Source organism: Drosophila nasuta, chromosome 3 (assembly GCF_023558535.2).
Source record: "Drosophila nasuta strain 15112-1781.00 chromosome 3, ASM2355853v1, whole genome shotgun sequence".
Classification (NCBI taxonomy): Eukaryota; Metazoa; Arthropoda; class Insecta; order Diptera; family Drosophilidae; genus Drosophila; species Drosophila nasuta.
The window spans coordinates 42,578,167-42,591,348 of NC_083457.1; the positions used below are offsets into that span (position 1 = coordinate 42,578,167).

The 13,182-nt window shown below is 38.5% G+C and overlaps 1 protein-coding gene across 2 annotated transcripts in view; it reads left to right on the forward strand.

Annotated features, from left to right (window-relative positions):
• The window catches only part of LOC132794453 (breast cancer anti-estrogen resistance protein 1), a 42,156-nt gene that overhangs the window by 5,704 nt on the left and 23,270 nt on the right, over nt 1–13,182 (forward strand). The window contains exon 1 of one of the 2 annotated variants that reach the window (XM_060804914.1): nt 10,672–11,340. The exons of the other annotated variant lie outside the window; for it this stretch is intronic. Coding sequence (XP_060660897.1) covers nt 11,221–11,340 — 120 coding nt within the window. The 5' untranslated portion in view covers nt 10,672–11,220. Of the gene's footprint in view, nt 1–10,671; nt 11,341–13,182 lie in introns of those variants that run through there. 2 annotated transcript variants of the gene reach the window in all.

The following is a 13,182-nucleotide window of genomic DNA, read 5'->3' on the forward strand; positions in this document are numbered from 1 at the left end:
AACTTTGGTCTTTTTGGCCCCCGAGGAGGAGGAAGATGCCATCGATAATCGTGTGAAGTGCATTAAAGTATTTTATTGACCAATTATCTGGCTTTACTGCAAACGGTTTATTGTACAAATTTGTGAATGCATTGCCTCATAATTCAGTTTTCGTTTGATCAAAACGTTTGTGTGTTCGTTCCCCTTACATCAACTTTTACATGCGATCATCCGGATAATCCTATATTTATGATCTATATGTAAATTTGTAAATTGGAACGCATATTTTAAGATTACAACTTTGAGATGACATCTTAACTTTTGTACAAAAAAACAAATGAGATCATAAATGTGATATCTTTTTCTACTTCTCTGTAAAGTTTACAATTCCTGACTCGACTAAATATTTGCCTGTTTATCTCAAAGCGAATTCCAGAGAAATCTTTTTGCACACGTATTTTAGCTCAAGTCATAAACTCTTTAACTTTCAGATCTTGATATTTGCTCAACATTTCAAGTACTAAGCAAACTTGACAGTTTTTTTTTTGCTTTATGGATTTATATGGAAGGAAAGTTATTCGGAATTTTATTTATGAGCTCCTCAGTGAGTGCCCCATATTATTATTATTATATTGGTTGCTGCGTTTTAATCTAATGTTTGGGTATCTAATCTTATCGTTGTCGTTTGTGTTGTCGCTTTTGCATTAACATTTCTGTTTATTTCGCATTCGCAGTTCGTAGTCATATATGTTAGTTATAGAGTCGGGTATTTGCAGTGAGCGTCAGTCGCTGCCCACGTGATAAGATATGCAGCGTGATTATTCACCTCGACTCCGATAACCCCAAAATGGCAAATGGCTAAAACGAAAAAGGTTTCATGGAATTTCGTTTGTGCAATTGGTAAAAATAGCCCATTCGAGTGATATAAATAAAGTTTTGTGTTTATCACATTTGACCCGATGTTGTTTACGCGTCTCGTGCTATAAATAATACTATATGCAAAACAAATCCATCATATCTCTAGCATATGACGTGTGAGGAAAGAAAGAAATTCCAACTAGATTCTGTTGATTGATTTATTTACTTCAGCGTTGATGTTGATGTTGAATGTTGCTGCAATCGTTTGTTGACGTCTCGTCCATCGGCAACCTTGAGTTCAATTCCCAGTTTTTTTCGGCACCAATGTGTCTGTGTAATAAAAGATATTAACACGATGACTACTCGAATGATGGCTGTTGATAAGAGATAGAGAGAGAGAGCCATGAAATCATTACCTTAGTCACTTTGCTATCGTCACTAGAATTTCCGCTTGACGTCAATGCAAATGTTACGTGTATTGTATTGTAATCTGCAATTTCGGAATTCGACTTTTTGGGCTACTCGAAATTACCAATGTAAAAACCATAGCCATAGGTCAATGTGCGAAAAAGTACAAAGTACAGTACTGAATTCTTTCAACTGACTCAGCAGCTTCTTCTTCTTCTGTCCGTTATAATGAGTTTGATGATTGAATTCCAACAATGACACGAACGTTTCTTGACTTCCATTGTTTTACGAGGTGCAATCAACACCTCAGAAACTCATCTCATTTTAAATGGAGTTTGGATGCTGGCCAAGTTATGTTTTCGTTGGCAAACAGGCAGAAAGCAGAAAGCCGAAAGAAACGCATTCTGAGAAACACTCGAGTCGCAACGAATCGAGTAAATGACTGCGGGGAATGCGCCGTAAACACTCGAAGTATAATCATAAAATTCTGGTTGTTGTTTGTTTTGCGAGCTGTTAGAAGAAGCAGAGGAATTGGGTTAAGAACTGAAAATGTAAATGCAGTACTTGCAACTTCAGCGGAAAGTACAAAGCAGTCCAGAAAGATCAGAAATCAGCATACGCTTGCAATGTGTTCCGAAATGGACATTCATTCACTTACTCGCACTTCATTCATTCTTATTCATCCATTCATGGCCTGATTGCTGGTCAGTCTGCTGTCTGTCGATCTGTCACACTGTCGCTGTTCCATCAATGGAAGTTTATGACTAACCACACGCTGCCATGTGGCGGGTTGTTGTTGTTTGCCAGAATCAAGTCCAGACAAAAGATTCGGTTACAAAACGGCGACTCAGTTTTGTTTCGATGGTAATTGAAGGGAACCTTGAAGAGCAAGAAGTGTAATGCGAAGTGAGGCTGAGACGCAAACGCTGCAGGAGACCGCTGTGGATACTTGGTTGGCATGAATAAACATTCTTGAGCTACTGTTACGCGACAAGCGACAACTTCATTTGCTCTGAGTACTGAGTGCAACTTTGAGTATCGAATGTCGTGTGGCCCAAAAAAACCAAAAGAGAGAGATAGAGTGAAGGCAGCGCTGCTATCGAAAGTTGTTTTTCGTGTCTCCCTGGGCTGCATCTTCGCACAAGATACAAGATACAAATGTAGCTACAAGTTGTGGCTCGCTTGCGTCACCCACAAAAGGCAATCGGAATTCTTGGGAAAGTGTTGCAACTGTGTTGGCAACAACCTCAAGCACTTCAAGTGACAACCACAAAACAATGCAGCAGATATCCAGCAGATACAGCTACAGATCGAGATATAGATACATCGCCCACTGACAACAGCAACAACAACAACAACTCACTTCCCTTTTTTCTGCCGTTTTCTTTTATTTTATTTAATTGAATTTATTTCTTCTCCTCGTTGCTTTTATTTTTATCAATTGTGTGCGTTGCCGACACTTTTGGCCCGTAATTGCAATCACCGCACATTGCACGCGAATGTGTATCTCATGGATACAAGTTCGCCTGTCACACAAACTGCAAACTGCAAACTGCGTTGCAATTACTGCAGACTCGTATGCAAAAGTTGAATGGGCAGCTGTTTGCCTTGCACTTGAAGCTAGCTGCGCATGATTCAAACTCAAACTCAAACTTCAACTTCAACTGCATCCCCAACTCCTTCTCCTTCTCCAATTCCATGTCGATGTTCGATTCGATCCCCAGCATACAGGATGTTCTAAATGCCTGGGAACAAAGCAAATTGAATACGAGCATGTTGTTAACACAGCCAAGCAACAACTCTGCACTAAAGTTTGTTTTTTATTCTGTCTCTGGTCACAGATGCTGCGATGCTGATAAATGACACTGCACTGCACTCTGCACAACTGATTTAAGCACTGTAATCTGTGTGGATGATTGATGGCTTCAAAATATTATAATTCAAGTGTGAACAGTTTGCAAGATAGTTTCACTTGGACGATCTGCTAATTATAGTACTTGATTTTGTGGCCCGCGAGCAGCATTCGCAATTTTGTTAACTAGTTTAGTGAGTGAGCGAAGATTACTCGTAAATGAAATGATATTCAGGCAGCACAGGTTTCATACAAATATTTCTTAATTTATTCATTATGCTGCCTGAAATTTGTCAGCTAAAGTCCGAGTGTAATAAACATTAATATGAAGCGGCATTTTATGCTGATTTAACTGATTCTGTGAATTGGGGAGAAGTGGAAAAAATTTATAATTATTATAAACGATTTTTATTTATTTACCGAAACGTAACCATTAATTTAATATTTGCATTGCCATTGTCAGTAATTTATTTAGTATTCTTTCTGAATTTAGTTAGGTACAGTTTAGATATGATAAACATTAATGTAAAGTTGTCTCTTATGTTGAATTAACTGATTTTGTAAAGGAGGAAGATGAAAAAAAAAAATGAATTAGGAAGGACTATAAAAAGTTTAAAGTTTTAAGTTTTATTATTTATGATTTCCATCTTCTAACTCAAAAATGTTTATTACTGGAATATATAAAATTACTTCAAATAAATATTAAGTTATTATAAAAATGATCAAAACCCGAAATGAAACAAGTAAGAAAGTTACAGTCGAGTGTGCTCGAATGTGAGATACCCGCTACCCACTTTTAATAAAGGCAAAATATTGCGGTATCATTTTCAAAATATACCGAAAATACTAAAAAAATACTAAAAATATACCAAATGGTATGCTTGGTATATCGATATAGTAACCAAATGCTGTCGAAAACTATAGCTCTATCTCTTATAGTCTCTGAGATCCAGTGTTTCATACGGACGGACGGACAGACGGACAGACACACAGACGGACAGACGGACATAGCTAGATCGTCTCGGCTGTTGACGCTGATCAAGAATATATATACTTTATAGGGTCGGAGATGCCTCCTTCTACCTGTTACATACATTTCCCGCCGGCACAAAGTTATAATACCCTTATACCGGGTATAAAAATTATGACGTATTAAAAGATCGTTAAAAAAATACCGATGGTATTATTGTTTTTTTCTTTGTTTGTCGATCATAAGTGATTGAAATATTATTGTAAAAATTATATGAATATTCTAAGATTTATAGTATGAATAACGTTTGGCTTAAGTAAAGTATGTATAGTTTATTTTTTATTCATTTATTTATTTATTTGCTAGTACTATAAGCTAAAGCTTTTATTTGTTATTATTTTTAATATGCTTTCTTGATTTTTATGTACAACTTTGTATAACAAATTAATTTCGATGTTAAAGTTTTACCTTCAATTCAAGTGAATAATTAACAATTATAATTTTACGTTAAGTATTGAATTGTGTTTTTATTAACTTGTGAGGAAACTATTTTTTATGTTTTAAGCCGGTTTAAACTTTATGTTTATAATAATAATAATTAGCGAATATTTTACTAGGCCTTCGATTGCATAAAGTTTTGATAATTAGTGTTGAACATAATGTTCAACTAATAGCGTTATGATGGTCATTGGCTTTGCAATTTGTTATATAATTTTAAAGAACTCCCATCTTGTTAGCTAGTGTAGAGAATCGCTCACAGAACAGCTGAAATTGTCCATGAAATTTGACAGTAGGACAACAAATGGTTGTATCACAAATTGCAGATCTCTGCAGATTCTCTAAACAAAAAAAAAAGTATCTAAACTGTGGCGAGGAAGTGAATGAAACACTCACAATAAACAACGCAGCGTCATTGAAATGGAGTCGTGCTTCCTCACACTCACAGAGTCAACTCAAATGTGAATATGAATGCGAATATGAATATTGAATATGAAACTACCCTTTCGGTAGACATCTTTAAGCACTTGAAGCGAGAAGAAGCGAGAAGAAGTCTTTGCTGCAAACATGGAAAATGGCAAGTCAGCAAATTGAAATTCAATTCTTTGGCATCGCATCGCATAGAATGGGATGCGATCCAAATGGGATGGTTTGGAAGAGGAACACCCCCGCAGCGAGTATTCGGAATCGTAAATTATGCTGGCCGTATCGATATAGTCTGCCATATGAATCCAGCATTGTTTTGCCTTTTTGTTTTAAAGTCTGTTGTTGTTCTTTTGGTTGTCGTTGTCGTTGTTGTGGGCTGGCAGTTTTGTATCTCAATTTGCAATGTGCTTGTAATGAATGGTTGTGCCATGCGATCTTGTACTATTGAGCAACCGGAGAAGGAGATTGCCAACCCAACCAGACAGCCATGTGGGTGCAACTGCAACTGCAACTGCAAATGTGGAGTCGGCAAAGTCATGAATTATGCAAACACTGGCAAAAAGAGGCAGAAAGGCAGCCGTACCCAGATTGTTGTTTTTGTTCCTCTCTCTCTCTCTCTCTCTCTTCATCGTGTCTGACAGTTTTCCAACAGTTTTCTGGCTGTGTGGACAAACAAACAAATTGTTTGTTATTATCGCTGGGTGGCTTTGGCTTCGCCTTTGGCTATTGCTATGGCTTTGGCCACCAGATCGCGTCAAGAATATCTCTCTCTCCGGATTAGGAGTGAAGTCGCAGTCAAGATTAGAGCGCGAGGCGGCAAATTGTCAAAGAAGCCGCAGCTGCCAACAATTTGCTTAGGTCCATAATATTTACACAACGATCTCTATATCCCCATATGCATTCGACTTCTTCCGACTGCTGCTGCCTTATTTTTACATATTGCCACAGTGTGTGTGTGTGTGTGTGTGTGTGAGTGTGTGTGAAATTTGCCGACAGAGACAACATCCAGGCAAATCACAAAACTCCCACGTCTTCAGCAATTTGTGAAAAATGGAACGCACAACTTTTTCTGCTTTTTCTGTTTTTTTGAAGTTGCTAAGTTGTTCGTTCTGCTTTGCTGAGACTTTTGTGCTGATGAAGTCGTTCACTCTTTGACGTTTCATTTGGAGCAGGCAAACATTAATAATACCTCCAAATTGCCGGGGCTGGGCAATTAACCCATTGAGATTTCAGCCCTAAAGCAGCAACGAGTGAGCGAGAGCTGAAGGAAGAGAATAGAAAGAGAGAGAGATAGCTGTTAAGCAGACATTTACAGATGGAAGATGTGATAGCACTTAAATCTGGGGATATGTACTCGTAAGATGAAGATGCGATAAAGACAAAGACGGCATTCAGGATAATTCCCAAAAGTATATGAAAAGACACAACCACGCCTTTATTAAAGTAAATGAATATTAACCTTTTTCTACTAAAATATTCCTAAGAAATTATGTTTAAAGAAGCAAAAACATTTTTAGGGATAAAATTGAAATATTTCTTTTAGGAAAATAGCAGAGAGAAAACTTGAATATTTTAAAAAGAAAAATCAAAATCTTGAGTTTGAATTTCAGAACTTTTCGATTTTAGAATTCATGAATCAAGAATTACATATTGGAGCTTTTTGAAATAAGAGTTCAAAATTTAAACATCATTTCGAAATTTCTTTCCTCGAAAATTATAACCAAAAGTTTGGTGTTGGCCATTTTAAAGCTTCTTAAAACTGATATAATATTATTTTATAAATTTAATTTTAAGATTATTTTTACTCAAGATGTCTTAGCACTTTTGTCTGAACTAATTTGTTTTGCTTATAGTCTAATCTTTTGGTCTTTATGCACACTGAGAGAAGAAAATGTAGATTGAAAAAATCTTGGTTTAAGATTTTTCCTTCTTAATTTAATATTAAGATGTTTTCATTCTTAAAACAAGAATATAAACTTAAATTAAGATTGTTTTATCTTCCCATTTCAATCATAATCAAATTTATATCAAGTATATCCAATAGAATTAATCTAAAACGTTTGTTTTTTGCAAACTTGATTCAATTTTAAGATTTTTTCGTTCTTGAAACAAGATGATAAGATTGAAATTCTATTTCAAGATTGAACAATCTAGATGTTTTATCTTGATTTAAGAATAAACCTTCTTGGTTCAATTTTGACACACAAACAGTCTTGATTCAAGATTTTGTTCCTGATTTTAGCACGTTTTTCTATCTATGCACAATTTATTGAAGTTGAATATATTCAATACTTTTGAAACAACTCTCTGTAATTATCTTCAACTGTTCTATTAATTTTCTATCACATACTTCACAACCTGCCTTATTTTCACTTTGTTCTGCAGTCAAAACTTTACCTACATTGAAACGACCTCGCACTTTAATGTTGTCCATGTGTCGATTTATCAAAGTGAATGCTATGCCTTGTGAATGAGCAATTGCCATATCTCCAGACATCTGGTCAGAGCTCTTTTGGGGTTTTGTGGATGACCAGACTCCGCTTCTGTTTGCTGTTTGCTGTTTGTTGATTGCCACTGTTTCTCGGTTTCTGTGGTTGGCAATGCGTGCGCCATAAATGGTCAGAACGTGCCACTTTCGAAAACAATGCAAAATCAACGAAAAGGCAGGCTGAACAACACAAACAACAACAACAAATGTTCAATACTCCTCATCAGAGACGTAAAATCGAAATGGCATTTCATGCGCTGGCCAGAAGTGGAGCTAAAATTGAAAAAACGAGCCAATCTCAGCGCCGAGTGTCGAATGTCGGCGCAATAAGCACAGATTGGAAATGAAGCGAGTAGCCCAAAAAAAAAACAAGAAACAAGAAAGAAGAAATGCATTCAAAGAATCTATTAACCCCAAAGCAGAAAAGGGAGTTCAATTAGAGACCGACTGGCTGCACTTCATCAGCTTGGCGCGTGATAAGCTGCAACGCAATCAGTAAAAGTGATGTGTAGTAGTATTAGTACTTCATGTTGTGCCATAAATTCATCAATTATGTTCCGAAAGATACGTTGTAAAACAATAGACGTGCGACGTGCCCAATTTAGTTGGAAAGTTGAAAAGGATCGTCTCTTCGACAGCTGTGGGCGCAATTAAGATGTGCATCTTAATGAAAGCCAACTTCCACTTCAACTTCGACTCCAACTTCGACTTCAAACTGCAGACAAGCCTTGGATGTGGTCAGGTCAATACTGAATATACTGATAAGTCTGGGCACTCCTTAGGTACAGTGAACACTCGATTACAGTCGACAGCTGACACAATTATCGACTGACATTGGAATCGATAATTAAGTTACAACTGAATAGAGACATCGTTAGCAGCAACAACCCCAAGGGAGGTTGACGAAGCTGACACCAATGTGCAATAAAATCAACAGGTGCCACAATTCTGTGCAACGCCCACAAAATTGTTGGAGGCGCAACCACAAAAGGTGGCGCGATGTTTTCACATATTTATAACATATACTATATACATAGAAATATATGTATCACCTAGAGAGTAAGTCACGCATGTATTTATAATGCGTGGTCGCAATTTACATATTACACAAAATTATGTATTCAGCTTCCAAATTGCAAACAACAACAACAACATTGTTGAGAGCAATTTGCATATCTGCTATGCCCGAAAGTGTGGCAAAAACATAAAGACATCTATCTGCATAGTAAGGTGGGAGATACCATAAAATAAATACAGCTTTAACTTGTTAGCGAGGCAGTTTTTACTAGAGTAGGCAATTAGAGGTTGAGTTTGGGTTTTCAGCAAAGTTTTGTGGTCAGCTTCCTCCAACCCTGTGGTATCTATGACTGACCCTTCTGGTTTTATATTTTCTACATAATTCTATGGAATGCGGGCGTTTAATTGTTAGTGTCGTTAAATGGAAAATGCTGCACGAAATGAAAACAAATGGCATGGAAAAAGGAAGGGGAAGGGGAATGGGAAACATCCCTAAAGATAGATTGATGTCCAAGCGTGACTGCGACAAAGGACACGCTGTTATTGTTTGTTCAACATAATAGCCATAAGGCAGCAGGATGCACATACCACACTAGAAAGAGATGGCTATAGAGCACAATTTATATTAGACCAATTGGAATGCAAAATATGAAACCAAAGACAATTTGAATTTCGAAGCAGTTGAGTTGAGCCGCCCACGCAACGGAAATGTATCTCAAAAAAAATATTTCGAGTTTTTACGACAGCGATAAGAACTCGAAATAGCTGACTAATAAAACTAATTGATTGAGAGCTCGAACTGCGTTATTGTGCCTTTGTCTTTTGTGTTTGTTTCTCCAATCAAATAAAATTAAATCAAAATCCAAATCCAAACTGAAAGTGACAATAAAACTCAGCAGCAACAAACAGTGAACTGCGGGTTGAGTTGAGACTACTTCAACTCTTTCTCTCTCTTTTCAGCACACTGTTGAGTTGGCCCTGTCAGTTGTGAGTGACGTGGGCGTGGCACTTGGTGGCATGCAAATCATGTCAAATGTCACTTCCAACGCTATACATGCCATAAGATGCAGCTGCGACCGCTCCTCAGTCGTAGTCTCTGATTCGGATTCTGATTCCGATTCCGATTCTGGTTCTCAATGGGCTACGAACATAACAACTTCCTCTTTTGTTTTGTTTGCTGCCTGTCTGGCAGCAGTCATGGAACGGGTTGTTCTCGATGTTGTTGTTGTTGCCTGACCTTCGGCATTGACTGGTTTGAGGATTCCCTTTTTCGTGAGCGAGCCCAAAAGAAAGTCACATGCCTTATGAAGGTCCCTGGGGGCCATTGTCGTTGACTCTCCACACACGCACACATGACAAAGGCAAAGGCGACAAAAACTTCACGCCCCCAAAAATAAAAACAGCACGAGTTGCGGCACAAGAGTTTCATTTCAATTGAATTGAATTGTTCTTCTTGCATGTGTTTGGACAGCTGCAGTTGCCACTGTATGGCACTTCACTCCCTTCTCAGTCTATTCCTTTAGTAATCGGAGCTTTCTTGTTTCATCTTTTGGCTAATCGAATGCTTTGTCTGCATTCGATACTTTTGCGTACAAATATGTGTTGGATATTCTTTTACACACGAGAGAGATAACTGAGTGAAATTTAATGGGCTCGCATCTCATGTAACCAAATATATATTTGTGATATAGTATCTAGCATAAATAGTCAACGAATTATGAGCGGAGGGCATTGAACGAAAGTCATCCACATCAATGATGATCAACGGTATGGAGTTACACATGAATTGAGGTGCCTTACAAATTCAAATACTTTCCTACTACAATTACCGAAATTCTACTAATTTGCTCCCATTTGCAAAGCGAACACTCACCACTCTCAAAAAAAAGAGTAGTATGAAGTTTCTACTACTTTTTCAACACCATTTGCAAATAGTAGTAGCACGAACATCGTGAGCAATCGGCTTGCGGAGACGAGCCGACGACTGCTGGCCGAAGTCGTGCCGGTGAGAGAGCACAAGAGAGTGTGTGCGTAAACACATGCACACAAAATGAAAACAACAGGGCTGTCGTTGTCTAACAACAACAAAGTTGCTGCGGCAGACCGGCTGCTCGCTAGCACACGAACGTCCACCGAGCTACAGCAATCCAACAGAGTTTAGTATCTTGTGTGACTTGCTGCGGTGCGGAACGCGTTTTCAGTTTCGGCACGCACGTTTTGAGTTTCGTTTCACGTTGTTTTCTAGTGAGTTTATTCGCGCGATTAGAAACGCTATTGAATCGCGCCGTGCGCTTTTGTACGATAAGAAGCTTGCGATAAAAATCGCTTGAAGTCAGCGCTAATGTTTGACATATGAAAACGTTGCTGTTGTTATTGTTATTGGTGTGCGATTGTGGTTCGGCCATCTTTTGTTAAAGCTATACGAATTGCTTTGTTGTTTTTGCTGCGGTTATTTTTTGCGTTTGGCGAATTTCTGTGGCTCGCGGTCTAAACTTGAATTTTATAAGCTGATTCCGCAAAAAAAAAAAACCCAAACAAGCAGCGTCAAAACAAAAAAACAAGTAAAACCTCGAAAACGTTAATGAAAAAAGAGTCGAGATACTTTATCTATATTGTCCTGGATTAAATATATTTGAGTATCTCGATCATGTGCTAAGCTCAGCTCCCAAACGCAACGTCGAGGGATTAATAATCATCCGTTAATCCATCCTCCATAATTTCAAGATGTTGGACAAACAAAGCGCCATCTCAGTCTCCGGCTCCTGCTGCAGCTCGAATGCAACAAACGCAGACTTGGACTACGATGTTCCCGTCTCCGTCTCGAGGCGAATTCACATTAAATCGGTTAGTAGCCAATCAGCTCATAAACTATCTGACTTTATATCTACCGACATATCAACTGCCATGAGAGAGATGCAGACGAGCCGATTAAGCCATTGACAACTCATTACGAATAGCGTCTTGGCGAGGATTCTCGGATTTGGGCTGCATCTTTGTACATACATAGTTGCTTGTTGTGTTGTGACAGGCGTGTTAAACGAGCAGTCTGCTCAGGAAATGCTAACGGATTTCTCACAGCTATCGCAACAACACTCGAATTGTGCTACCAATGAGGCAGCTGCCACTTGCCACTTGCCACTTGCCACTTGGCTGTAAAGTTTCCGAAATTTTTGCATTCGTTATCACCTCAAGCATACATTTGACCGTTTGATGTGCCAGTTATATTTACTGCCCAGGTGCGATAACTTTGAAACTTTTTCAGACTCTGTTGACAGCTCTCGTCTCGTCTCGCAGAGCGGAGATTTTCCACACAATCATATACTATTCGCATTTAACACCTCGAAAACAATGAGTTCATCAAGACAGCTGCTTGTGATTCCCCAGCTATCGAAAACTATTTGAGCAGCGATTAGATAGTCAGAAGTTGTTGATAACATCAATGAGGAATGCGAAGTTAAAGAACAAGTTTTGAAGTGAAGTTTAGATAACAATGAATGAGTTTAATTATTGGCATTTTAGCTGCAGTTTTAACCTTGAACATGTTTTTTATTGACTTTGATATTATTTGCACAAGTTGACTGCGAAAAGTAGAAAAACAAATAGAGAAAAAATTATTGATGTTATATTGTTGCAAATTAAATAAACAACAAATAATTACAAGGGGTCTATGAACATGACATGAACTTGTTTTTTGATCTAACAGCCGCTGACACTAAGTACGCCATAATTAAAGGTATCCGATGGCACACACAAAGAGTTTGCAGCCTTTGGGGCAATGGCAATCGATGTGTGTGTGTGTGTGTGTGTGTGTGTTGCAGCTGCATCCATCAGCAGTGCAGACTGGCCACAGGTGAGATTAAAATAAATGTGCTCCAAATGCGCAAAAAGCGAAAAGTAATTGACGCTCCTAGCTGAAGTTGAAGCCGAAGCCGGTTAGCCATGGCCAAGAGATTGGCGAGTGCAGACTGAAGACTGCAGACTCTAGACTCTAGTCTCTGTAGACGACAGACTCACGTAGATTGCAGTAGACTGAGAAGATTGCAGGGAAGTCAGCTTAGATTTCAAAATGCAAACAGCGGAAAACATTGAAGATGGCTTTCCGTTCGCTTCGCCTTCGTCTTCGCCTTCAACTCTTTGACTGGGCCAAAAGGGTCTATTAGCATGCCGCTGACTGTTGGCAATTAATTGTGGCTCTGGGGACGTGCGCCTTGAGTGCCAGCTGTCCATCTTTGTGGCGTCCGCAGTGCAATTAATGGTTGTGGCCAAGCAAATAAAATCTGTTATTAATAGTTGTTCTGCTTGGCTCTGTTGATTTCCAGCTAATTTCAATTGATTGAAAGGCAATTGTACAGGCGGCAGGCGGCAAGTGAGAACCTATAAATAAGCCACAAACGCTCTCAAGGCCATAAATCCTGCCACACACAGCCAGAGAGAATACTTTCGATACGTAATCGCATGAACAGTTTAGTCTTCAACTTTTATCTTGCTGCCTTGGCAAACATCTTATCGGCTAACATGCTTAGGCGTGACCTGGCCAAAAAAGATAAGCGGCAAGTCCATGGCTGGTCTTATCAATGCCGCTTTCAGCTACTCAAAATCTAATCACACTTAATTGAGCGTATCCCGAGCCATAAATTGTAAACGAAAACCCAAGTAGCTAGATTCTACCCCCAAAAAATCAGTCTT